The sequence below is a fragment of the Paramormyrops kingsleyae genome, chromosome 10 (assembly GCF_048594095.1).
Source record: "Paramormyrops kingsleyae isolate MSU_618 chromosome 10, PKINGS_0.4, whole genome shotgun sequence".
Classification (NCBI taxonomy): Eukaryota; Metazoa; Chordata; class Actinopteri; order Osteoglossiformes; family Mormyridae; genus Paramormyrops; species Paramormyrops kingsleyae.
This window is the reverse complement of record NC_132806.1, coordinates 8,473,099-8,500,738: the sequence shown is the minus strand read 5'-3', so window position 1 is coordinate 8,500,738 and position 27,640 is coordinate 8,473,099. Positions and strand designations below refer to the sequence as shown.

The following is a 27,640-nucleotide window of genomic DNA, read 5'->3' as shown; positions in this document are numbered from 1 at the left end:
TGGAGCAATGGCACGGTGCATTGTCATCTTGGAACAGGAAGTGCATGATCCTAGCATGATTTTGATGCATGTGGATGACCAGACTGAGGTGTGTCTGCCAACAAACTCGCTTTCTTCTCATGTACAATCTTTACAAGTGCTCTGTGACTGCAGCCGACTTTGTTAGTAATCTGGCAGCATGAAAATCCATGAAAATTTGTTGTTCCAAGGAATATTTCTTAAATAATAGTTTATTTTCATTTTTAATTCTTCATTCTGCAAATGCGGATTTGTTTGTTTAATAAATGGTGTTGTTCAGAAATCTACAAAAAGTAATTTGAGAACATGGCAATTCATTACTTTTCATGGTTCAAGGGCCCATAAACATGCACTTATCTAGTTGAAGCTGGATTTGAACCAGCAACCTCTGGATTACAAGGCCACATACTTAGACTACTGAGCTATACACTTACACTGAACTAGCTTAAGTTGTAACTTTTCAAGTGGAATGAATTGCAATGTACCTGACTGTAATACTCATTAAGGTCAGTTTATTTACAGTTCCTACTTTCAAGAGCCAGCCAGCCAATCTAATACATTTTTAAGTATTTCTCCTATAATATGTAATACACGTTTAAGTTAATTTCCAGGTAAGCATTTCAGGCAAGGCAGTGCTCATTGACACAGATTATAAAGTTTGTTTCACTCTGCAGCTCCTGGACCTGCCCACTCTCCTGAAGACCAATAGCTCTGATATATATTTGCATAGCATGACAGAGTACTGCCTTTGTTTTAACCTTTCACCATGATTTAAGCCAGCAATATTCCAATTGCTGACACAGATCCCTAGCCTAAAAGCTATTACTCTGGGCCAACAAATGGTTAACAATATATGGAAGAGACTTATATCTGTGGCATTCCATTTTCAGTTGCGGTGGGTTTCTAAATTTGGGCTTCCAAAAATCAAGCCTAAAAAAAATTTAAATATTAAATGAGCAAATTGATTTGATTTGTCCTTCTATCCCACCTTGTGCTCTAAAAGCAATGAGGCTGCCATACATAATATCTGCTCTATGGAAATACACTCCCATAGCCACTAGGGGAGCTCTCACCTTCTTTCACAATTGTGTTGTGCAGTCTAACAAATGGCCCTTAAGCCATGAACAGTAGTGAATGTAGTGAATTACTATGTTCTCACATTACTTTTTGTAGTTTTGTGAACAACACAATTTATTAAACAAATAAATATGCATTGGCAGAATGAAGAATTACAAATGAAAATAAACTATTATTTAAGAAATATTCCTTGGAACAACAAATTTTCATGGATTTTAATGCTGCCAGATTACTAACAAAGTCGGCTGCAGTCACAGAGCACTTGTAAAGATTCTACAAAAGAAGAAAGTGAGTTTGGTGGCAGACACGCCTCGGTCTGGTCATCCACAAGCATGACAATCATGCTAGGATCATGCACTTTGACGCATTCCATTGAGCAATCGCAAGTTGACCTCACCTCCGCTACTGCGTGAGTGGTCAGACAGCTGCCATGTCAGTGTCACCTCATCAACAGTTTTGTCGCCGGTGCCCGCAGTTTGGTCTGTGGGGTTGCAAGGCACGCAACAAGCCACTGATGACTGATGTCAAAAGGTGCAACCGGGTTGACTGGACACGGAAGAACTCACGCTGGACATGTGAAAGGTCCATGTGAAAAGGTGCTTTCCGGTGATGAAAGCACTTTCTGCCTGTTTGGTAGCCAGGCAGACACCTATGTGAGGAGGTTTCCTGGAGAGGAGTTCAAGCTTGAGTGCCTCAACCTCATTGTGAAGCATCCTTTGAAGGTCATGGTCTGGGGCTGCATGGCTGCCAGTGGCGTCGGATGTCTGCACATCGTTGACGGAATGGTCAGTGGGACCAAGTACATCACAGTACTGCAAAAGTGTATGGTGCCGTCAGTGCAGAAGCTGTTTACAAGCTGGTTCCTGTTCCAAGATGACAATGCACCGTGCCATTGCTCCAAACAGGTGATCAACTGGAAGCGTCAGAACAACATCGATCAATTGACTGGCTTGCCCAATCTCCCGATCTGAATCCGATTGAGAACTTGTGGCACAAGGTGGCTTTGGAGATATCCAAGAGACATCCAAAATCAAAACATGAGTTGATTGAGTCACTCAATGCAGCCTGGAATCATGTTATCAGCCATGATCACCTCATCAAACTGGTTCACTCAATGCCGACACGGTGCAGGCAGGTGATGAAGAATAAAGTGTGGCCCACCAGATACTGAGCCATCACTGAGACACAAAAAGTCCTTTTTCAAGGCCACCTACACGAACATGAAGAACAACTGTGTACGTGACGAATAAACCTTTTGAATCTTGAATCTTCAATCTTGAATTTTCGTAAAGTACAAATTCCGACCTTCCTGGCAATATATCACATGTGCTGGGGCCTCACTTCTATGTGCCACTTCTGTGGACTTTTAGTTGAAGATTATTTATGCCAGCTTCCCCATGGTTACAGTGTAGAGGGCGAAATGCACATTTAGAAATCCTGCCCTGGGAACTTCCATGCATTTCCGTATAGTACAAATTGCCAGCTTTCTGGCAGTATATCACATGTCCCAGGGCAGGATTTCTACGTGCCACTTCCATGTTTCAATATAACAGATGCTTTAATTGCAATATCCTTTTTCTTTTATTTATTTCGTGTATTAATTCTGATAAAATGGCTTGTAGAGTGGCAACCACGTTTCTACGTAGATATTTCACAGGAGTGCTTTCAAGCTGTACAGTATAGCTGTACTTATATGAGAAAATTTAATCAGATAACACCAAAACAGTTCAATAGTGCTTGGATGTGAGATCTACAGAAATACAGAATTACAATAAAATACTGACATGTTTGGTGAAAGACATATTTATTTATTGATTTATTATGATTTATTTTATTCGTCAGGAACAGGCATCCATGAACAGTGACGTTGGTAGCCATGGACATCCACATCTGTCTGACGGGACAAGAGAGGGGAAAAATGCAGATTATCCTCGACCAGAGAACGCTCAACAGATAATATATAGAACATTTTCACATGTTTAACAAATTAACAATGAAATTAATGTTAACATTAAGAACAATACGATTTCGGACAACCGTATTGTACTGACTGCGCAGTTGCACCGCAATGCTGAGCTCCTCGAATTTCTCTTTTGTTTACGTCCGGCGGATTCCGCATTTTACCCTCACCCGAAATGGGGCACACGCGAAACACCGAACGATGCCGCTTGAAAATCAAAAAACATAATTAAATAATTTGTTTGCTTTCAAAAGACTGAATTAGCAGTCAGCTAATTCTTACTGCTTTGATCGACTTAGCCAAAGTAAGTGTACCTACATAAACGTAATTGATGGCAGCATGATTTGGATTTTACTAAATCTTATACTGATAGAAGCTGACATAACAATAAACCGCATTTTCCAGCCTCAACTGTTTTAATTTTGGGCTGTCAGTCAGGGGCGGTCACTGATGATGTCATTTGGCGCCGGTACCATTTTTTCCGCCAGTGGAAAACCGACATGAAAGAAGTACCAAACTTTCGGCACTTTATGGAAGTACTGAAAGTACGGTACCTGGTGCGGTGGAAAAACGCCCCAAGATCCTGTGTTGACAAGTGAGTTGAACCACTCCATAAAGCCGCCTTCAGCACATCCCAAAGACCTTCAATGAGGTTAAGGTCATAACTCTGAGGTGACCAAGTCATGCATGAAAATGATTGCTCATGCTTCCTGAACCACTCTTTGACAGTTCGAACCCAATGAATCTTGGCCTTCTTGTCCTGGAATATGCCCATGCCAACAGGGAAGAAAAAATCCATTGATGAGGGATGGAGGTGTAACCTGGCCATTCAGTAGATTCAGGTACTCAACTGACTTCACTTTATTGCTGCAAAATGTTGCTGAGCTGTAATAATGATCCAGTCATTGGCTCTTAAGTATTTGCTGATATAAATTCAAATGGCGACTTTTTTTTTGGACGGGCAGTGTAAATTAACCAGCAACCACCACTTAAAAAACAACCACATGCAATCGGATTACAATTATTGAATTACACAGCAAACATTACAAAAAAAATATATATTTTGGGGGGGTACATAATATATATAACAAACTCCACAACCCTTGAGGGTGCAGAATGTTTTCGATGCAGCAGACCCACATGAAGAGGGTAAGAACTATTGCGGAGAAAGGTCGAGCCATATTAATAAATGATATGACAGCTCTTGTAAGATGAATGTTGGTACAGTATCCTTTTTAACAGCCACTGTCAGTTAAATACTAGCAGCGTCACAGCCAGGGAAACCAGCAATTTACTTGACACTGTGGGATACACGCTAAACACGCGCCAACTCTCACACAACTGGTATGACAACAACAAATTTATTTTTGTATAGCACATTATCACAACATGACATCGTCTCAAAGCGCTTTACAGCATCCCCACCCAAAGCCCCCAGTGAGTAAGCCATAGGAGACAGTGGCATGGAAAAACTCCCAAGAACAGGGTGTCCGCGCGGTAGTAAATTAAATCAGACAAAATTAAGGCTCTTGAAAGGTATTAAAAGGTAGTAAATGGAATTTGACTTGGTAGTAAATTTTTCATCATCCACCTCAATATATTATGAGTTTCCCATTTGTCTACGTGTTTTAACTTCATCTAATTAAAAAATATATAATATACATGCTAACAGGACCTGAGTCGGAATTAATAGCCTATCAGAGTGACGCTGACACCATTTCTCCGCCTTTTACCTCAGTTGTGCCAGGGTGATTTAACGTGTTGATATTAGGAGAGCCTCTAAAATTAGCTAGTAGGCACTTGGCGGTGAAATGGGGAAATGTAAGTTTTCTAAAAGTTGGCTTGATAACCCATCATTTAAAGACTGCCTTAAGCCGGTCATGGTGAATGAATGGAAAGCTTTCTGCAGTATATGCAAAAAAAACTCTAAATCTAACCTGGAATGACGTTTCCGCGATCAAATCTCACCGACAATCCGCCAGTCATCAACGGCGGATTTGCGTGCGGGGAAGCAGTTCCCTATTTCGTTGTTCGGTGACGCTACACCAGGGTTCCCCAAACTTTTTTCTGTGTGGGCCACATAATTTTTTCCTGCTTTAATGGGGGGCCGGGTTGGTTTATAGCAAAAGATTACACGAGTGACTACTAGTATTATTGTGGAGATTTTATTATGATTTTAACCCTCTGGGGTCTGAGGCCTCTCAGCCACCTTCGGGGTAGTCTGACATGCCTTGACATTTTAAAATATTTCACCTATCTAAAAAACATTTATCCCAAAGCGTTACATGTGCTTTTATTCAGCAACAACTCAGCATCAATAATCTGAGACCACTTAGAATGTTATTATTCTGTTTTTTTTTTAATTAACTTTAAACATATACTTTTCAAAAACCTATTTCAGACATGCTGAGAAATTGTAAAAAATCACATTATAAACATTTCTAGCCAAGACTTTTCAGCTCTGAAGCTTATAGACACAGGGGTTGGCTACACATAGGTGTAAGAGACATTCTGAAATTTTATGTGGTTTGACTACTAAAGTGTTAGAACTTTGGAGTGACACTCTTTTTCTCAAACTCAGTGCTCAGCTTGCACAATGAATATTGATGAAATAGGCGTCCCCACACCTGTAGTAGTTTGCATACTGTCAATGGCCCATCAGTCTGGAATGTCACTGCACCCCACACCCATCACTTTGGAAAGGCAGTTTGAAACGCAAGAAAAACAGCAACAATAAAATCCTTTCCACAGTTAATTGGTAGATGGAATGAAAAATGAAAAACTGTGAGCAGTCGCCAGGGGCGTAGCACCAAATTCTGGTTCCATTTGTGCCAAAAATATGCATCATGCATGTTGTCCTGATGTGTCGTCTGACTGTTGTGAAGGACAAAAAAAGCTTTTTCCTGGCACACCTTCCAAATAATCTGTTAGCACAAAGGGGGGGGGGCGTCTGATAGTTTTTTAGAGACGTGGTAACCTTAAGATTTTACTTGATCTTGTAATTCACCAACAGTCATCCTTGGGGATTTTTTGCCTCTCTTACAATCCTCCTCACTGTAAGTGGGGAAAAACAATCTTGGGTCCTCTTCCAGGGGGCTTCCAGTTGTTGTCCACTTTTTTATTATTGCCATAACAGTAGAAATGGGCATTTTAAGGCAAGTAGCTATTTTTTAATACACAATCCCTGACTTATGAAGGTCAACACACATCTCCCACATTTGGTTTGTATGTTGATGGATGATTAAGGGAATTTGGGCTCTGTGTCACCTCATGTTCGTATCCCTGTTAACCAGGAAGTCATGGATTACAGCTTGAAGGTTCCTCTTCACTCCACTCAACTCAAAGATGTGCAAATTAAAGGGGAAACATGCTTCAGTTACATTGTGTTCACTATCATTTCCAGGGGTGCCAATAATCGTGGCACATGTGTTTTGTTAAAGATAATTATTTCTTGATGAAGGGATTTTTCCTTTGAATAAATTAATGTTAATGATTTTCTCATTTTTTCAGTGTCACATGAAGCTGCTTCACCAAAAGGTGGATATTTTCTAACCCTTTTTACAAATCTTTACAAGGGCTGCCAATAATTGTGGAGGGTGCTATAAACGGGTCCAACTAGGCTCATACTGACCAGTTAAATGTGGTCAGTCAGTCATAGGACAGTGTGTCTATCAGGCAGGTAATAGGAAGATGGGCTATTTTTGCACTTTAAGCTACTAACAATGAAAATACGCTCCTAAATCACAATATCCATGTTGTTTTGAAAACAAAGTCATTTGAAAATCTGAAAAGGCATTAGATCAACATATCTAGTTATCTGAAATTGGCTTTATTCGGGATATTACAAATTATGAACAAAACCGGACAATGCAAACAAATAAAAGAATATGCATGACAGAATTAAAGCTAGAATGTTTTTGCAGCGGTGGGTTTAGTTTATGTATTAGCTCACATTCGAGAAACAGCATAAATGCTACTTGTACGTATACAGTTATAACTGTAACTGCACGTAAAAACAGCAAAGTATAATTGCTTACTTTCCGTGGAAACAGTCTGTTGAATTTATGGGCTAGCGGAGAACATCCTGTAATTCTGTTCTAGGCATGCACTCGAAATCAGAGTGTGCTATTCTGATCGGTATAATATAATCTCAGAACACCGGTACTAATTAAGAAATGTAATACATACCGAACAGCTTTCAAAAACGCGGTACCACAGTCCCTTTTCTATATCGGTATCCCATGCAGCGGGATTTACATTTACAACTCAAAGATAATTAGTAAAATATAGAAGTAACTTCTTATACGTGCAGCATGAATGAATTAAAATCACTGCGCTGCATACTTAATAAATCTATGTGTGTCGATCGTCGTGGTCAAAACGACTCCAAATAAGTCACAAAATAAGGGCATTAATCAGGAATTTCTTTCTGCTGTGCGACTGCGCAAACCTTCCTGTTTGGGGGGGCAATCGTGCTCAGTCACGGTAAAATGTAAACGGATAAATTGTGAATTAATCTAACTTCAGGTTCTTGAATTGTAGGAGGCTTGTCTGGCATAACCTTGTTCAGCATACCGATATCAACATGTATCGGTATCGCTGTACGATTCACCTTATAAAATTCCATTCTTATTATTATTATATACAACTACTATAATTATTGTTATGTTATTATTTAATTATGTTATCGCTGCGTTGCTTGGTTACATTAGACGTCTCGGCACGTGGGACGCTGCAAGTTTGAAACACGCAGCTTCACTTCCGTTTCTGGACCAAGATGGCGAGGTACGATAAATGTCTGCTCCCATTTTATTATGTTAATTATCTTACACTTTAGTATCTGTCAAGCTTGCATGTATATTAAAATGTTTCTAAGTAAAATCAGTATATTTTAGTTGATATTAAACTTTTCCGCGTGTGCTTTCCTGCGCTTGAGTAAATTTGCGCTTGATTGTGAGTAAAATCAGTATATTGCTATTAAATAAAGTGAATATTGTTCTGGGCTGCTGTGTTAATTACATTTAAATTTTATGTGCAAGTCGGCTAGTTTCCTGTGCCGCAAAGTCTAGTTGATATGTCCCTTTTCCGCGTCCGCCTTCCCGCGCTTTCATGTTGCGTTGGGCTGCGGATGCGGATGGTTGCGGTCGGTGCTGCCTACAGCAGTGATATTCCACCAGACCAGGAGAGGGCGGATGTGTTGCAACAAACACAAATAAAGGCAGTGTAGCGAAACGGGTAAACTTTGTCTGGTGACTGAAATCGGTACATTGCTATTAAATAAAATTTAAATTGTCCCAGGCTTCTGTTTTGATTATTTTTAAATTTTATGTGAAAGATAGCTAGTTTCCTATGCAGTAATGCGGTTGTTGATTGGGTCTGTGCAGACCAGTATTCTGTGTGTCTGGAGTGACTGACAGCTCCATTGCATTGCCTGTATGTTGTTTTTCCTCATTCAGAATCAGAAGAATGGCTAAAGTTGTCAGCTGGAGCGACGACCAGTACTGGGTGACTTGGGACAAGTGGGGAGAGGTGATTGACTGGGGAGAAGAGGAAGAGCTGTGCTCCCCAGCAGAATCACCCTCTGACCAGGCTGACGGTTCCATCGTGTCACACACCCGAAAGCCAATTGCCAAGGCAGTTAGCTGGACGGATGATGTGTATTGGGCAGCCTGGGACAAGTGGGAGGAGATCATCTGCTGGGGCGATGGAGAAGAGTGCTTCCCAGTAACTGCACCCACCAACCAGCCTGGGAGGGATAAGAGGTTAGATGCACATGGGTTGGAGGCCTTTGTGCTAAATAAAAGGACAATCTCCATAAAGCCTGCAGACGACCACCAAGACAGGCTGAAGGTACAGTAGGAGCTGTACTGGTAGACCTCTACCAGTTTGATCTTGAATATTTAGATCAAAGTAATGTTAATTTTGAAATAGTAGAAGTACAGATTGGAGAAGTGATATTAGAGGAGACTGCAGAGAGGGGTTTTGATTCAGCAGTTGAATTGGAAATTATGGATGTAGAGATACAGTAGAAGTTGTAGACAGTGAATTCCAGCTGAATGCTGTTAATTGGGACATTGCTGAAACTAAAGTGGATAAATTATCAGTGGAACACCTCAACGTAAATGATCCAGAAGCAGGCAGTGTGAAGGTGTCCACATCAATTGGCAATGCGGTGAAGGTGCCCCTGCAAACAGGGCATGGGAAACAGAAGAAAGGAAAGAACCGGCAAAATTAGAGCCCACTGCCAACCACGAGAGCCGGTGGCTGAAGCTGAACATCCTTCTCAGCCTCTTATTTGAATTTGCCCCATTGAACCATTCACATGCATACTTATAGCATCTCTAAAATACTTTAAATTGTAAACATGTTTCTTCTCTACATCCATTTATTTCTTATCTATTATGCAATGTAAAGGGAATCTTACTAATAATAATGCTAACTAATAGTAATGTAACTGTTTTGCTTATGTTTGGAAGTCCTGGGTTAAGGATACCTAGCTTAGAACCAGAGTTTTTGTGTGCGTACCTGCCTGTATGTATGCCTGTGTGTGTGTGTGCAAGTGTAACTGTGCATGCCTGTGTGCTTGCGTGCGTGCATCCCTTTCTGCGTGCATCCCTTTCTGCGTGCGTGCCTGTGCGTGTGTGTGGGCCTGTGTGTGTCTGTGGGCCTGTGTGTGTGCGTTTGCCTGTGGTCTTTGCATGGCTATGTACATGCGTGTGTCTGTACCTGTCTGTGTGCGTGCCTGCCTGCGTGCAATTGTGTGTGCGTTCATGCCTGTATGTGTCTGCATGCGTGCAAGTATGTGTCTGCATGCGTGCCTGTGTGTGTCTGCGTGCGTGCCTGTGTGTGTCTGCGTGCGTGCCTGTGTGTGTCTGCGTGCGTGCCTGTGTGTGCGTCCGTGCATGCTGGTGTGTGTGCGTACCTGCCTGTATGTATGGCTGTGTGTGTGTCTGTGTGCAAGTGTAACTGTGCATGCCTGTGTGCTTGCGTGCGTGCATCCCTGTCTGCGTGCGTGTGTCCCTGTCTGCGTGCATGCCTGTGCGTGTGTGTGGGCCTGTGTGTGTGCGTTTGCCTGTGGTCTTGTGCATGCCTATGTACATGCGTGTGTCTGTACCTGTCTGTGTGCGTGCCTGCCTGCGTGCAATTGTGTGTGCGTGCATGCCTGTATGTGTCTGCATGCGTGCAAGTATGTGTCTGCATGCGTGCCTGTGTGTGTCTGCGTACCTGCCTGTATGTATGCCTGTGTGTGTGTCTGTGTGCAAGTGTAACTATGCATGCCTGTGTGCTTGCGTGCGTGCATCCCTGTCTGCGTGCATGCCTGTGCGTGTGTGTGGGCCTGTGTGTGTGCGCGTGCCAGTGTTCTTGTGTGCATGCCTATGTACATGCGTGTGTCCGTACCTGTGTGTGTGCGTGCCTGCCTGCGTGCAATTGTGCTTGCGTGCGTGCCAGTATGTGTCTGCGTGCGTGCCAGTATGTGTCTGCGTGCGTGCCAGTATGTGTCTGCGTGCGTGCCTGTGTGTGTGTCCGTGCATGCATGTGTGTGCGTGCCTGTGTGTGTCTGCGTGCGTGCCTGCTTGTGTGCCTGCCTGTCTGTGTGCATGCGTCCCTGACTGTGTATGTGCCTGTATGCGTGCCTGTGCGCGTGCATGCGTGCCTGTCGGTGTACCTGTCTGTGTGCCTGTGTGTGTCTTCTCCGGAGAGTCGCCACCTTGTCGTGGTGGGGAGGCTTGCGTGTGCCAAAGATCCCGAGAGCGATACCGTCTGGAGCCACGCTCCTGGTAGGGTCACCCTTGGCGGTAAGGTTGAGGGGGAGGTGCCAGACAAAGCGCGACTCAAGAAAGACCTCGAGCGGAGCAGGCGGAGGATTGTGTCCAGGCATGCAGGTGGATCACAACAACGGCTGTGAAGGTGGAAGAAGGCTGCAGCAGAGATGGACCTTCAGCTGTCTTGGAGTCCATGCCGTTGATAATAGGTTTGTCTCTGTCAAGGACCGTGTGGTGGCTGTTTATGCCCCAGTCTCCCCACATTAAAAGAAGCCACGCACAGGCGTCCACCTGTTGGGATAAGGTTTGTGGTTCGAGAATTGGCCTCTTCAGCCATCTGAAGATCCACAATAAGGACCCCCCAGGTGGACCATCCTACTCGATTCCGAGTGATCGCCGATGATGCCTGTGTGTCTCTGTGTGCATGCATGCCTGTATGCCTGCGTACGTGCGTGCCTGTGTGCATGAGTGCCTGCCTGTGTATGTGCGTACCTGTGTGCACCATTCACACCTATGGTCAACTTGGTAACTCCAGTTAACCTCAGTATGTTCCCAGAGGCGGGTGGCACGGTGCTGCAGTGCTTAGCACTGTCGCCTCACATCTCTGGGACCTGTGTTTGAGTTTCTGCCAGGGTTCCATGTGTGCAGTTTGCATATTCTCCCCGTGTCATCATGGGGTTCCCCCCCACAGTCCCAAAACATGCTGTGGGGAACTCAGGTTAGAGGGATGGTGGAGAGGGCAAATCAAACAAAATTTCCAAAATTGGCCAAAATTTCAGAGACGACGGGCCTGCCCTGGGTCGATGCAGGAAGGCCGATGCGTGTTTTGTCTCCCTCACGATATGTTACACTGGAGACCGTGGATGGGGATTTGCTGACTTATCTGACAGGTCTGCGGTGAGCGACAGGTGCAGCCTGGGACCAGGTTCGTGCCAATTGGAGGAATGCGGACGGTAAGCCGTTACAAGCTGTGACACCGCTCGAACCTGGGAACTGGGTGTTAGTTCGTGACTTGAGAGGGAAGAGATGGACCACGTCGAGATGGAGGGGACCACACCAGGTCCTGATGGTGACCCCTCACGCAGTGAAAGTGGAGGGAATCGACGCTTGGGTCCATCGGGTCCACTGCAGACGCGTGTCCGACCCTGGTGGTTCCTTCGAGACTGGCCCCCGAGAGGGTCACAATTGTGTGGAATCTACGGGATTCCATACACCAATCATGATATGGCAGTCCTAAATCAAACATGCCCCGGCTCTTTGTCCGTCATGGCTGCTCTGCTGACTGCGTGCCTATTCACGGAGCAGACGGTCTCTTAGTCGAACTGAGCAATGGTTTGGGGTTTATTCCATCCCTTAGTGTAGCAGACCTTCAGACAGAGGTGGCTGCCCTGCAGACTGCAGTTGAAAAAGTGACCAGTCAGACACTTGACACTGTAAAGGCCGTTAAAGGTGAATTATCCACAGTGAAGCAGGTAGCTCTGCAAAACCGTGAGGCATTGGATCTCCTATTAGCTGAGAAAGGTGGTGTTTGTGCTATAGTGGGGAAAGAATGTTGCACGTACATCCCTGATTCCTCTCAGGCTGTGCAGGATCTAGAGGACGCAGTGCACAAACAGCTGTCTGAGATACATGAAGAGCATGGCCTGTTTGAGTACATCTGGGACAATTGGTTCTCCTCACTGATTCCGGGGTGATTAAACCATTAGTTTTTAGTATATTGCTTTTGCTTGTAGTGTTGCTACTAATCATATTGCTAGTTCTGTCTTTTCAGGCAAAACCTCTTACTGTATGTTCCTGCGGGCTCCCTCTTTTCCATACGTGGATGATCCTCCCATTCCTGCCTGGCTCTACGGGCCTCAGCCCCCGGTCGTCATCAATGTCACCAGCAACACCAACACCGCTGGTGACTCGTGTTCCATCCAACCGCCACCGGCCCGCTTCTACCCGTTGCGCTTTCGTCCGGAGGACTACTACACCGTGGACTCTGATTATTTGTGAACAGCGCGGATCTCGCGTGTTCAAAAGCGGGGAGTGTAGAAGAACAATTGGACATTGGTAGGCCCGGGAGGGGAGGCATATTGGGTCTGTTATGTCTTAGGCCTTAGGCAAGAAGAGATTGTTTTGAATACTGCTGTACGTTTGAGCTCCATTTGTTGGTGTTTTGTGACCAATCAGGGCTTAGAAGTCCTTATAGGGAATTGGGAGTTATGCTTTACCAACTGGTTGCTCTGTGTGTTCGGGGTACTTGGTACCGAGCGCCAGAGTGTGACGGGAGCGTTTGTTGGAATTGCTGGAATAAAAGAGATTTTCTTTACTCACCAAACTGAGAGGTCCAGACTTTTGTATTCTAGGTAACTCTCTGTGTTATCACAGTGTAAAAAAAATCTGTAAAATAAGTCAAAAGTCTGGCAGCAGGCGTGTCAGACAAAAGCTGTTAACGGTGAAAAATATTTTCAGAAAAGATGATTAAAAACTGTTAGAATACAGTAACTTTAACTGATAGGAACACAAATTTATACCATACTTCAACAGGTTTTGTAAGTTTTCTAACACATTAAGTAAGTTTAATAAAATTTTTCAAGGTTGAATGATTATCTGTGTAAAAATAAGTTGTTAAATCACTAAATATTTTTGTTAAAAAAAAAGGATAACTCAATTTTAGTTAAATACCCTGTAAAACATTTAATTTAGCCTGTAATTTGAAGGTTTTTAAGCTATAACTAAACATAAGCCTTGTCTGGTTTTGGAAGGACCAGTTATCTATATGTACCACATAAACTATCTTGCCACCTGGTGCATGTTGTCCTGATGTGTCGTCTGACTGTTGTGAAGGACAAAAAAAAGTTTTTTCCTGACACACCTTCCAAATAATCTGTTAGCACAAATCTGTTAGCGTCTGATAGTTTTTTAGAGATGTGGTAACCTTAAGATTTTACTTGATCCTGTAATTCACCAACAGTCATCCTTGGGGATTTTTTGCCTCTCTTACAATCCTCCTCACTTTAAGTGGGGAAAAACAATCTTGGGTCCTCTTCCAGGGGGCTTCCAGTTGTTGTCCATTTTTTTGTTATTGCCCTAAAAGTAGAAATGGGCATTTTAACAGTGGATCTTCCTGCTGTTGTCTTGGCAGATGTATCTGCCATTTCATTCCCCTCAACTCCTATATGGGCTGGCACCCAAACAAAAGTTAAATAAGCTCCTGATTGTAGAAGACTGTCTGCTAGCTGTACTATTTCAAATATAATATGCTGTCTGGATTCTGAATGACACCTTTTAATGCTGAACTGGAATCAGAAGCAATTACTGGAATCTTACGCTTATTGCCTTCCACCCAAAGCAGAGCCAAACATATTGTGACCAATTCTGCTGTGTACACACCTCAGTCATGTCAAATCTTGTAGCGGTTACTAATTTTAGCCATGGAATTACATAGGCAACTACCACTCTCTTATCATTCTTCTTAGATGCATCTGTATACAGAGTTACATCTTCTCTGTATTTTTCCACCACATATCACAGCTCTCCACCCTCTATCTATCCACAACACCTGCCCTCTTCTCTTCCAATAGCCTCAAGTCAACAGACAATTCTTTAAGAATCCATGATGGTTTTGTTGGAAAGACTACAGTGAGACTTATTTTAAATGAATTCAATTTCATTTCCTTCACGTTTCATTTAATCATCCAACCATAACTTCTCACTAAACCCTTCTCTCACTCTTGACATTGCACTTTCACTGTGACCCCTCAGATTTGCCCAATACACCAGGCCCAGTTGACCTCTCCTAAGGTGGAGGGGCATCTCCTCCATCTCCACCTGGATGGCTGCCACAACAGAGCCTTAGCGCTTGATTTTGGTTCACATCCAGCTTATTAAGTAATGTTTTAGTCACAGATCCATACACTATGCTTCCATAATCGAGTACAGACCTAATCAGTCCCGTGTAGATCGTATTTAAGGCGTCCCACTCCCTCCCCATTCCACTCCACATAAACACCTCATTACATTTAACACTTTCTTACATTTGTCAATCATTTTTTGTACATCCATTGACTATGTTAGTCTTTTATCAAACCATATACCCAAATATTTATAATATTCAACCTTTTCTAGTTCAGTTTCAGACAATTAAATCTTCTGATTCGTAGCTATTTCCTTTCTGGAAAAAAAGGGGTCTTAGTTTTATCCAGTGAAATCCTAAAACCGCATTGAAGGGCCCATTTCCCACTGCATTAACTGCCTGCTGCATCTTATTTGCCACAAATTCTCTTTTCCATATGGCACCGGGGTTTTGGCAGATATTACACCTTTCGACAGGTAGTTTTAAAAAATTGCCTTTTGGGATCTCCTCAGCACCTGAGCACTTCCAGCTGAGAATATTTCAGATTGTTTCAGGGACACCAGGAACACTGGGTCATGGTGATGACATTATGGTGTTTGGCAAAGACCAGCTGGATCATGACGATAGACAATGCGAAGTTCACCAGAAGTTTGATAATGCTGGATTCACTCTAAATGAAAAACATGAGTTTGGGGTGAATTATGTGAACTTCCTGGGACATAAAATAAGTGATGAAGGGACTGAGGCAAACCCAGATAAAATTAAAGCCATTATCAACTTCAGAGTACTGAAGGAGTGAGACACTTCATTAAAAGCAATGGTAGGCCGGGGGGGGGGGGGAAGCATTGTGGGACGGTTGTTATGTCTTAGGCCTTAGGCATGAAGATGTTTTAGAACTGGTACTGCATGTCCTTGCCTTGCAGCAGCCTGCACATAGTCAGTTTCACAAGCCAAAAGACCTTGGAGAGTCAGGCAGCAGGAAACTCCTGGGGGGGGGGGGGCACCTACATGAAGGGATTCGAAACTGCTGCAAATGGTTAGGCCCAGGGCAGTGTACAGAATGTTGTAGAACTAGAATGGAGTTGCAGTGTTATATGGTACAGTTTACTATAAGTGTATAAGCACGATTTATCATGCACCCACACTATATAAGCTTGATAGTAGAAGCCCATTGGGAAAATACCATATTTTGAGTACTGGGCGGGTGCTAGGTGAAAGGTTATATGTTTGTTAATTATGTTTGTTGTGTGTTTAAAGCTTGGTATTCTATGACCAATCAGGACTTAGAAGTCCTTGTAGAGGATTTGGAGTTAGAGTATATTAACATTGATTTTTGTGTAGCCAGAACGCTGTGCTGGATTGCAGAACAAATGAGAAAACTTTGCTCACCATCTGCAAGGTTTGGAGTCTGATTCGTAGTTCTACCAAGGGGGTGTTAGGATAATTAGAAAGGTTGAATAGATCATTTTTCCTTCCACAGGGATAGTGAACTATGTTGGCAAGTTTTCTCCCTGCCTGCCCAATCACACAAAGCCTTTGAGGGACCTATTGGAAAATGACAATACCTGGACAATGGACATAGAGCAAAAGAGGATGCTTTAGGGGAAGTAAAGAAGGAACTCAGCTCCCCAGCTGTGTTAGTGCAGTACAGTGCAAAAAGAGAAACTGGTGTCAGCAGATGCATCATCATATGGCTTCGGAGGAGAGCTAATGCAGAAACAGCAGATGTAGAATACAGACCAGTAGTGTACTTACCCAGGAGTCTGACACCCACTGAAACCCAATATGCAGAAATCGAAAAACAGCCCCTTGCCACGACGTAGGCGTGTGAACGCCTGACTGCATATTTCTTGAGTTTTGACTTCCCGGTGCATACAGACCACAAGCCTCTGATCTTGCTAATCTCTTGAGTACTTGATGATTTACCTCAATGAATACTCAGATTGAGACTGAGGGCGATGAGATTCAAGTACAGAAGCATTCATGTTGCAGGAAGACAACTGGTGACAGGTGATGCATTGGCACTAGGAGAGTAACACACTGGAAAGGCAGTGTGCATTGATCATGTCATGGAGCGCATACCAGCACTGAAAATGAAACTAGAACAGATTAGATACATGCAGAACAAAGACAGAACCATGAGGCAAATAAGTGTCTTCATGGACAGAAGTTGCCCTATGCACAGTGTGGTGGAGCGGTCCAACCAAGACCCTGAAGAAATACCCAAAATTGCAGACTACGCCACCCCGGGCTTTGCACCCGGAGACATACTCCCAGGAATATAGATAGTGCAAAAGCACACAGGTTCGTGTAACCGAAGGAGGACAGAGACACAGCACAAATCAACAGTTTATTTGGCGCAACACAGGATTGCTATTCCCCTGAAGCAGTCAACACCGGTTCCAGGGCTGGCAACATGGCATTCCCCAATCGAAGGACAGATGACACTCGCTCAGACTGGACCACTGGACATTTCGCAGGGCCCCTACCCCCCACAAGCACATACACAGTGGAAACCTAGGCCAAGTGCATTGCACCACCTAGAATAAGGACCACCACCAGCGAGACCGGACCCGACTCAGGCCGCTACCTCTGAAATACACTGCTCAAAAAAATTAAAGGAACACTTTGAAAACGCATCAGATTTCAATGGGGAAAAAATCCTGCTGGATATCTATACTGATATGAACTGGGTGATGTGTTTAGAGTGAAAGGATGCCACATCGTTTGATGGAAATGAAAATGACAAACCTACAGAGGGCTGAATTCAAAGACTCCCCAAAAATCTAAGTGAAAAAATGATGCAGCAGGCTAGTCCATTTTGCTGAAAATTCATTGCAGCAACTCAAAATCGTACTCAGTAGTTTTTATGGCCCTCATGTGCTTGTATGCATGCCTGACAATGTCAGGGCATCCTCCTAATGAGACGACGGATGGTGTCCTGGGGGATCTCCTCCCAGATCTGGACCAGGGCATCACTGAGCTCCTGGACAGTCTGAAGTGCAACCTGGTGACGTCGGATGGACCGAAACATAATGTCCCAGAGGTGTTCTATTGGATTTAGGTCATGTGAACGTGGGGGCCCGTCAATGGTATCAATTCCTTCATGCTCCAGGAACTGCCTGCATTCTCTCGCCACATGAGGCCAGGCATTGTCGTGCACCAGGAGGAACCCAGGACCCACTGCACCAGCGTAGGGTCTGACAATGGGTCCAAAGATTTCATCCCGATACCTAATGGCAGTCAAGGTGCTGTTGTCTAGCCTGTAGAGGTCTGTGCGTCCCTCCATGGATATGCCTCCCCAGACCATCACTGACCCCCCACCAAACCAGTCAAGCTGAACAATGTTACAGGCAGCATAATGTTCTCCGCAGCTTCTCCAGACCCTTTCACGTCTGTCACATGTGCTCAGGGTGAACCTGCTCTCATCTGTGAGAAGCACAGGGTGCCAGTGACGGACCTGCCAATTCTGGTATTCTATGGCAAATGCCAATCGAGCTCCACGGTGCCAGGCAGTGAACACAGGGCCCACTAGAGGATGTCGGGCCCTCAGGCCACCCTCATGAAGTCTGTTTCTGATTGTTTGGTCAGAGACATGCACACCAGTGGCCTGCTGGAGGTCATTCTGTAGGGCTCTGGCTGTGCTCATCCTGTTCCTCCTTGCACAAAAGAGCAGATACCAATCCTGCTGATGGGTTAAGGACCTTCTATGGCCCTGTCCATCTCTCATAGAGTAACTGCCTGTCTCATGGAATCTCCTCCATGGCCTTCAGACTGTGCTGGGAGACACAGCAAAACTTCTGGCAATGACACATCAATATGCACCATCCTGGAGGAGTCGGACTGCCTGTGCAACCTCTGTAGGGTCCAGGTATCACCTCATGCTACCAGTAGTGACACTGACTGTAGCCAAATGCAAAACTAGTGAAAAAACAGTCAGAAGAGATTAGGACGGAAAACTGTCAGTGGCCCCCACCTGTTAAACCATTCCTGTTTTGGGGGTCGTCTCATTGTTGCCCCTCTAGTGTACCTGTTGTTAATTTCATTAGCACCAAAGCAGCTGAAACTGATTAACAACCCCCTCCGCTACTTTACTGACGAGATGAATATCCAAGAAGTTTAGTTTATTTGATGCTATACTCTGATTAATAAGCATTCCTTTAATTTTTTTGAGCAGTGTATAAATAAAACAGAGGATTGGGATTACAACTACAATCCAGGGCCGGTTATACTGCGAGAGAGGCACATACAAATAAAATTTCCCCCAAAACATACAACACAGCAATCAAATAAACATCCCCAATACAGGGCAAATCATACTCAAACCCACACAACAAACCAGAAAGCTAACCAAACTAAATTACATATAAAAACCAAAATAACAAACTTAGCCAAAACAAAAACATGCAAACGGGAAATACAAATAATCAAAAGGACTTCAGGCAGCGCTATGCCGCCGAAATAAATAAATCCAAATCCCCGATAAATCCAGCCCCATGACAGTGCACATGCAGCTCGTCCGCATTGGACTACGCCAGTGGTTCCCAAACTTTCTCTGCAGGGCCCCCCTTTACTAGATAGGAACATTATTGAGCCCCCCCCCCATTCAAACTACACAGGTTCGGATTCAAACTTTATTTGAAATACAACTCCCTTTTCTAATTGAGCGAAACAAATGCAATTACAAAATACAAATGGTGCAATTTCACCACTGTGGGAGAAAAAAGATCAATCAATTAAAAATAAAAGTCCAGCATAAGTTTGAAATTATACAAATGCAGATTTAACATTCCTGTTAATATTCATTGGCGTACACAAATTAAAGTTTGTCTTACCGCATTTTGTTTTTAATGATAACCGCAGGTTTCAGCATATACTATAGCAGAAAACAACACTAAATCATACCCATTAATTGATAGTCTCCCTGCACTTCATATAGAAAATTCTAAACCTCGTTTTTCATGATTTGTCCGGCGCTGCAAAACGTCGTCACGCGTCACCATGTCACATGGTACAAAAACCTTGCAAGAGCAAGATGACTTAAGACAGATGGTACAGCACCTCTCAGCCGGCTGAACAAACTGGAACAGCCTCCGTGACGACACAACTTTGCCCTTATTGGCTGAAGAACGTGTCGTTTGTATGACGTTTGTATCCCAGGAAGTTCCGATGCATTATCTGCTATTTCTCCCGAATAACACATAAAGCAGTGACAACTGGTTTTCAGTTAATTTACCTGGTAAAATAAAGTTTAAATAAATTACATAAATGCCCTAATAGTACACGTAAGTTAGTGGTTTATTTGTTAAGAACATAAGAAATAAACAAACGAGAGGGGGGCATTCGGCCCATCAAGCTCGTTTGGGGAGAACTTATCTAATAGCTCAGAGTTGTTAAAATCTTATCTAGCTCTGATTTAAAGGAACCCAGGGTTTTAGCTTCCACTACACTAGCAGGAAGACTATTCCATACTCTAACTGCACGCTGTGTAAAGAAGTGCTTCCTCAAATTTGTTTTAAAATGTTCTCCTGCTAATTTCCACTTATGGCCACGAGTTCTAGTGTTTAAACTAATATTGAAATAGCCATTTGGCTGAACAGCATCCAGACCCGTTAGAATCTTATAGACCTGGATCATGTCCCCCCTTAGTCTCCTTTGCTCAAGGCTAAACAGATTCAGCTCAGCTAACCATCATTCTCGTTGTTAGTTACTGTAATGTTGCGCTGCTTTATTTGTTTAATCGTCCAGTCTGTGAAGAGATTATTTTAGGGTGGCACATGCCCCTGAGGTTATCCCATTGGTGCGCCCCTCTGCAATACCTCTGCGCCCCTATAAGGGGGCGCGCCCCCCAGTTTGGGGACCACTGGACTACGCGTACTCCACACCGACCCCACTCGGCGCCGGATGACCAAACACACACTGAGGAGCGCTGAGGCTACAATGTTGTAAAAGCCGCATCAAAGGGATAAAACAAAACAGCAGCGAGGTCCAGCGCCCCAGGATAACCCTGGAACACATTATCACAATCAGCCATAAACACTATACATTGGCCAACTGATGGTCCAAATGGGTACATATTACCTGCTGCAGGTAGTCCTGCTGCCCAAGTCTATGATGGTGCACTTCTACACTGCCATCATTGAGTCCATTCTCACCACCTCCATCACTGTCTGGTACCCCGCTGCCACTGCTAAGGACAAGAGCAGACTACAGCGCATCATCCACTCCGCTGAGAAGACAATCGGCTGCAACCTTCCACCTCTACAGGACCTGTACGAGTCCAGGGCTCTGAAAAGGGCAGGAAGGATTATGGCCGATTCCTCTCACCCTGGTCACAAACTCCTTCGGACTCTTCCCTCTGGCAGAAGGTTGCGGTCCATTGGGACCAAAACATCACGGCATAAGAACAGTTTCTTCCCCACCGCGGCCCGCCTCATCAATAAGGCCAGGAACACTCACTCAAATCCCATTTCCCCATCCTAACTCAAGTATGTTACATATGTATATATTCCACCCTGAACATACCCAATGTACATTTTATTTATATTATATATTTATATACTGATATATCTACCTCCACATCTCTGGCACCAACCATCAAAGCAAATTCCTTGTATGTGTGAACGTACTTGGCAATAAACCCGATTCTGATTCTGATTCTGATTCTGCAGGCAGATGACAGCAGCACGGACCTGCTCCTACAGCTCTGTTGACTGCAGACCCATCGAATAATGTCCTAAATGGGACCGCATCAAATCATGCTTGCAACAGGCTTACCGGGAGAATAACCTTTGCATACGCTGGTGTTCTGTCATAAAATACTACCTATTGAGCCTTTCTGCGCATGTGCAGTTCCACCGTCTTGGGATTAGGGTTAGGTTTTAGGGGTTGGGGTTAGGGTTAAGGTAAGGGTTTTAGGGGTTTTTGCGGGGTTAGGGTTAGGGTAAGAGTTAGGGTTAGGCTATCGATTAGCACTACGGTAGCATTTTTCGACAAGGCAGCATATATCGACAGAACACCGGCATCCCGTGGTACGAACCGCTTTAATCCGTGAAACAGTAGGGGAAGCACAATTTAACCATGCAGCCCCGCTGCCCCACTACAGCTGGCTTGCCGAATCGCCTCAGTTCAGACGCCATCCCCTTCCAGACGCCAACTTATATGCAATTAGGTATTATTGTTCTATTACCAGCAGGATAAGACTGAAAAAAAGAGTAAAGAAATTCCAGACCCATCAGTGATAGGTGAAAATCCGCAATATAGAAAGACCATATAAATAAACGTTTTTTTATATATATATAGTTTAGGCCTTAAAATACCCCTCCCACATGCTTTAAAAGTGATAGGTGAAAATCCGCAATATAGAAAGTTTATTATAAATAAACATTTTTTTTATAGTTTAAGCCTTAAATCGTAGGGCTTAAAACAAAAATGAAAAGTTCACAAAAAGTTTGCTCACAACAATTGGACCACAAGCAAGGTACGCGATACGCAGAGAACTGTGACGCATTGGGGAAAAATCCACGGTACAGCGGGGGCGTGACAGTTGAACCGCGATATAGCGGGGGATCACTGTATGTTAATTCATTAAAGTGGGAGGTGTAGTAGAACCATGTCAGGACACTAGGGGGCACTAAAGTATTGGGGAATAGGACATACAGAGACTGGAGAGTAAATAAAATAAGGTAAAATTCTGAGTTCACAGAATGCGTCCCTGTCGTTCAAAATTCTAATATTCACAACAGAACATTATACAGTTTCTGAGTAAGAACATTTTACATTAACGCAAATAATCCCATTTGGTGATTGAGTTATGAAATTAATAACTGGAATCCACCCAGGCCAAGGTCTTTCATTTCGATATCATTACCTGTGGGACTGAATGGTATGCAAACAAAATTAAAAAAGAAATTTTCTTTGTTGGGAAAGAACTGTCTGTTTGACTACATGTTTATCATTTGTTGGCAGTTAAGAACATAAGAACTATACAAACGAGAGGAGGCCATTCGGCCCATCGAGCTCGCTTGGGGAGAACTTAACAAATAGCTCAGAGTTGTTAAAATCTTATCTAGCTCTGATTTAAAGGAACCCAAGGATTCAGCTTGCACTACGTTATCAGGAAGACTATTCCATACTCTGACTACACGCTGTATAAAGAAGTGCTTCCTTAAATCCAGTTTGAAATGTTCTCCCGCTAATCTATGTTTATCTATGTGTGTTGCTATGGTGACTATGTCTAAAACCCACATCTCTTAAGTTACTTTAAGAAATCAGGCTATGTGATTGGTTCACTGAGACCTATAATTAGTCTCTGAATGTATCTGTGGTTAGTGACATCACTAACAGAAGCATGAGGCCAAAGAGCAGGAGGGGAACAAGAGCTTTCGAAAAACAAGTAAGTGAGATTATAAATATGCAGTTGATATTTTAACATCAGAGTACATTGGGAAATATTAGAGTAAAATGATCAAATGTAATTATATTATACATTTTAGATTAATTTGCTTTCCTGATGCAACTTCATCTTCCTCTGGGTTTAAAACCTTCAGAGACAGTACTGCAGCCTTTATTACACAAAGCAATTTAACTTATAAAAATACAACTGAATAAAATGTAAGCAATACCTTTTTAACAATGACGCCATAATTTCACTGGAGTGTATATAAGCAATCTGTTGCTCCCAGAGTTAACTCTCTGTAGACACGCACATAGAGCCCCCAAGACCGTAGCCTAAAATGTAAGAATTATTTTGAGGGGCTTTATAAATAGGGTTGTGAACCCTGCTCTCTGCTGTTTCCTCTTCTCTGTCACTTACTTGCATTTTCTGTGCTCTTATTCTTCATGGGTCATTAAATAGGAGGACGCTGTGACACCATAGTGACTTAATTAATTAGAGGACTGATTGGCTGAAGAGTCCTCAGACCTGGGTTTGAACAGCTGACCAAAAGGTTATCCTAGAAACCTGCAAACACACTGGCCCTTTGCGGATAAGATTAGCTACCCCTGTTATAATCTGTACCTTGATAGAATAGAGAAAATCTCAGGAGGAATCTGTTGATCTCCTGTCATCCAAAACCAAATTCTGACAAAACATTAAAATCAGTGACGACAAAAATGAAGTTGTGCTTTCTGTAAATATTTAATATTCATTCTCCATTTCAGTATATACTGTGATGATATGTAAATGTCACACAGATAAAAAGTAATTAATAAAATCTGTAGCAAGGCGTACATTTTAAACCCATTAACTGAATGCAAAGGTATTTGTAACAAAACAAAGACACACATAGAAAGTATTGTATAGTAATGGAAAAATGTAGTGCTATACTCAGCATCCGGTCACATGACAGCTTTAATCTGAGGTGCCACATTTCTCGTTGAACTCCTGCTCAGTACGAGTATCGATATGGACAATCAAGCACATTTACTCTCCTGGGTTATTTTGTCTGTCCTCTCAGGTAATGTTTTTGATAACTTTTCTATGAGAAACATAATTTGTTAGTGCTGGTTGTTAGAAATATCACACTTGATTTACACAAATTCGATCTCAGGTTATTGTTTGAAATAAGTCATTTTACTGAGCACTGTTCAAGATTTGAACTCTCACAAACTGTCTTTGTGAAATACATGTGAAAGAAAATAGACAACTGACAATAATGTGACATGAACTTGTACAATGTATGTTTTTATACAAAAATGCAAAATAATGTGAAAATTCAGTAACGAAGTATTTAAAGTTTCACATTTAAACACCTGCAATGGGGAGGGGCCCCATCCTGGGTTATTCTCTGCCATGCACTCATAGCTTCCAGGATGGGTTCCAGACCCCCGCGATCCTGTACAGGACAAGTGGAAGGATGGATGGATATTTAAACATGTAAGTGAACCTTCAAACATATTTCAATGTTGCTGGCTAAACATAGTGTGTTTGTTTCTTCAAAGGCGAGACCAGCGCGAACCTGAAATGCTGCAGCACGGGAGGAACTGTTTATCTGCACATACAGAACACGAGCCGAAAACCCGGGGATATAAGATGGAAACATGAAAACAACAACAAATTTGAAAATAAATCTACACCCTCAATTGAAGTTTTCCAAAACTGGACACTTAAAATTAGCAACATCCATAAGAACTGGAGTGGTGACATTACTGCATACGGCTATGATTCGGATGGGAGGCATCTGCTGACAGAGACACATCATTTAGTGGTGCTGGGTATGTTTAAAACTTCAAGTTACCAATTTGAAACTGATGTGCTCATTATATTAGAGATTTATAATAGTAGCTTAAAAATATCTTTAGAACAGTTTCTATCCTTTTTGTTCATCTGTTATTTTTAGGTCACCCTGTGGTTGAATTCCTCACTTGTGCTCATGGCACATCTGTGTTTTACTGTGCTGATGACAATGGGGATGATACTCTGTACACATGGACTGTCAGAGATGATGTCCTGGGTGAGGAGAAGGTATTCAGTAACAGCAGTAAACACATTTCTGTGGAGGTGCTTTCAGGAAGCGTCCACTGCACTGTGGAAAAGAAGAACTGCACTGTTCAGAGTGAACCTGTCAGCTTTAACTGTACAAGTAAGTTTGATTAACTAATTCATATACATTCATTATAGTGTGTGTGTGTGTGTGTGTATGTATGTGTATATACACACACACACACACACATCACACATACAGTTTATACAGCACTGTGCAAAAGTCTCAGAATCAAAAGAAATGTTTAAGGCTATTTATCCTTATAGTAAGTGTACTTTTGCTCAGAACAAAAAAACATTATTTAGAATTAGAACATGTGCAAATTAAGAGTAACAGAATAAAAACTACTAAGAATTTCTTCTGTTCTCCATAAAGTTACTGGTATCTAGTTGGATGGCTAGATGATCACTGCTTCAGTTCCCAAACCTCTCTGCAGAGCCTCCCCAGCCATTCCATGTGTTTATTAAATTTCACCACCAGCTCACCTAATTAATTTAATTAGTTAAAAAAACTCAGTGAGATATTGAGTAGCAATACAAAGTTTGCTAATACATGGGTGTATTGTATGGTTGCTGCAAATATGGGGTGATTTTAGCAGACGTTTTGAAATGGCTAAAATGACACCCTTTCACAGCCATAATAGCATATAGTTACACACCAAAATTAAGATCATTTAAACATCATCTCTTTGGCTGCACAGTACTGTGTGTATGTATGTGTGTATGTATATTTACACATACAAACACCCGTCATCTTTTAATGCTCTAAGTCAAACTCAAATACCTTTATTAAATTATTTTAAATATAACATTAACAGACATGTGTCAGTTAAAACCATTTAATTTATGCACTAAATGTAAAAGGACAATTTTCCCAAAGGGATCAATATAGTATCACTATTTCAGAAATGAGATTTATTTTATAAATGATTAACAATAACAGTTTCTGAAAACATTGCTGAAAGCTGATAAATTACCTTTGATTTTGTGTCTGTCCACAGAAACTCCCACTCCCTGGTGTCTAACTGCTCTGACCGGCGTCTCTGTCTTGATGCTGTGCCTGACTGTGGCTGGGATCTCATTCTGCTTTCTAAGATGGTACAAGAAACACCGTTTAAGTAAGTCGTGCATTTTATATGTTAATAGGATTTTTATAAATATCCTTTACCTTTTGTCTAAAGCTTGTGATTTTTAAATTTAGTGAATAGTTAAATATCATTGTGTATATAAATATGACCATATATATGCATATACATATTTTAAAATAATCTATACATTTCCCGTCGGGGTATATTTTAGCTAGAGCTTTCATTTTGTCTTTTAGGCACCAAATCAGAAAATTCCAGTGTCTCACCAACGCCAGTTAATGAGGATATTGTTTACAGTGAAGTCAGAGTTGCAAAGCAGCGCAGATGATTCAACTAACTTTAGTTCAACTACAGAATCACAGTGTTCAGCTGATTATACCGTCTTGTATATCTTGCTGGTAATCCAGGATTTTTGGGATGTGCTCCAGAGCCATACAATACTGAACAATGGATATGTGTATTAGGTTTGTGTTAAGCTGACTCTATTATTTGAATACTTTTAAAACTAATTCAATACAGACTTTATGCAGAAAGTTGGTATATGTATAGATAAAGGAAGTGAAACCAAGTGTCAGTTGAGCAGCGGTCCAGCCTTTCTGGGCTTATAGGGACTGTGGGGTCTGCAGCTTTGTCTCTGAATATGAACATTGTTACACTGATATGATTAAAGCTGGTAACGACAGTGGTTGTTCCACATATAAATGATTGAATTCCTCCCAGGCCATTGATATTAATGTGCACATATAATTATGTAAATATATGGATACAATACATAAAAACACTTACATTATTAAAAAAAACTTTTTGGACTGTCAGAGATGGTGTCCTGGTTGAGGAGAGGGTGTTCAGTAACAGCAGTAAACGCATTTCTGTGGAGACAATATCTGGAAGAGCTGCAATATTCAGAGTGATCATGTCAAAGAGTCCTAAACAAGATTGATTATTAAAGATCTTTATGGGACATGTGGAACAGGAATGCTTGCCTGTTTGCTACACTTGGTTACAAGAAAACTAGAGATAATACTAAACAGTGCAAAAATAGAGAATATGCTTCTGATAAAAGTGCAGTAGCAGAGCCATAATGTGTAGATACCACAGGTATGACATATGGACGACTCATATATTTTTAAAGTATTTTATTAATACAGTGAAAACCGCTTACAGTGATCATGGTTATAGTGATCAACTGCTTATATGGATCAAAAAGCTTGGGACAGAATCATTCCTGTACAAATACTGTTTAAATAATTTGCTTATAGTAATCAAGTAGTCTGCTTCCAGTGCTAATTTTTGATCTTTTTAAACAGGACAACATATTGAAAAAGTAAGACAGCGGTTATTCTTTTTTTTTTACTTTGATAGCCCTACTTTGCCTTGCGGTAACCCATCTGCTGCTGGCTAGCTACCTGA

General features: G+C 42.4%; 1 protein-coding gene and 1 long non-coding RNA gene across 4 annotated transcripts; both read left to right on the top strand.

Annotated features, from left to right (window-relative positions):
* Window positions 1–8,599: 8,599 nt before the first annotated feature.
* Window positions 8,600–13,141, top strand: LOC140593272 (uncharacterized). 2 transcript variants are annotated; one of them, XR_011993529.1, is made up of 2 exons: window positions 8,600–11,027; window positions 11,709–13,141. It is a non-coding gene; the product is annotated as an uncharacterized lncRNA (long non-coding RNA). The 2 variants fall into 2 exon arrangements; XR_011993528.1 differs by having other exon boundaries at window positions 11,675–13,141.
* A 9,841-nt stretch (window positions 13,142–22,982) lies between these two features.
* On the top strand, window positions 22,983–27,045 carry LOC140593271 (uncharacterized). Of its 2 annotated transcripts, none has more exons than XR_011993527.1 (5): window positions 22,983–23,054; window positions 24,602–24,874; window positions 25,000–25,242; window positions 26,144–26,260; window positions 26,467–27,045. XR_011993527.1 is itself a non-coding variant. In XM_072717247.1 (5 exons), exons 1-5 carry the CDS (start codon window positions 24,066–24,068, stop codon window positions 26,556–26,558), a joined length of 777 nt encoding a protein of 258 aa, XP_072573348.1. In that variant the 5' UTR covers window positions 23,929–24,065; the 3' UTR covers window positions 26,559–27,045. The 2 variants fall into 2 exon arrangements, 1 of the variants encoding a protein (XP_072573348.1); XM_072717247.1 differs by lacking the exon at window positions 22,983–23,054 and adding an exon at window positions 23,929–24,117.
* The last annotated feature ends 595 nt before the right edge of the window (window positions 27,046–27,640 follow it).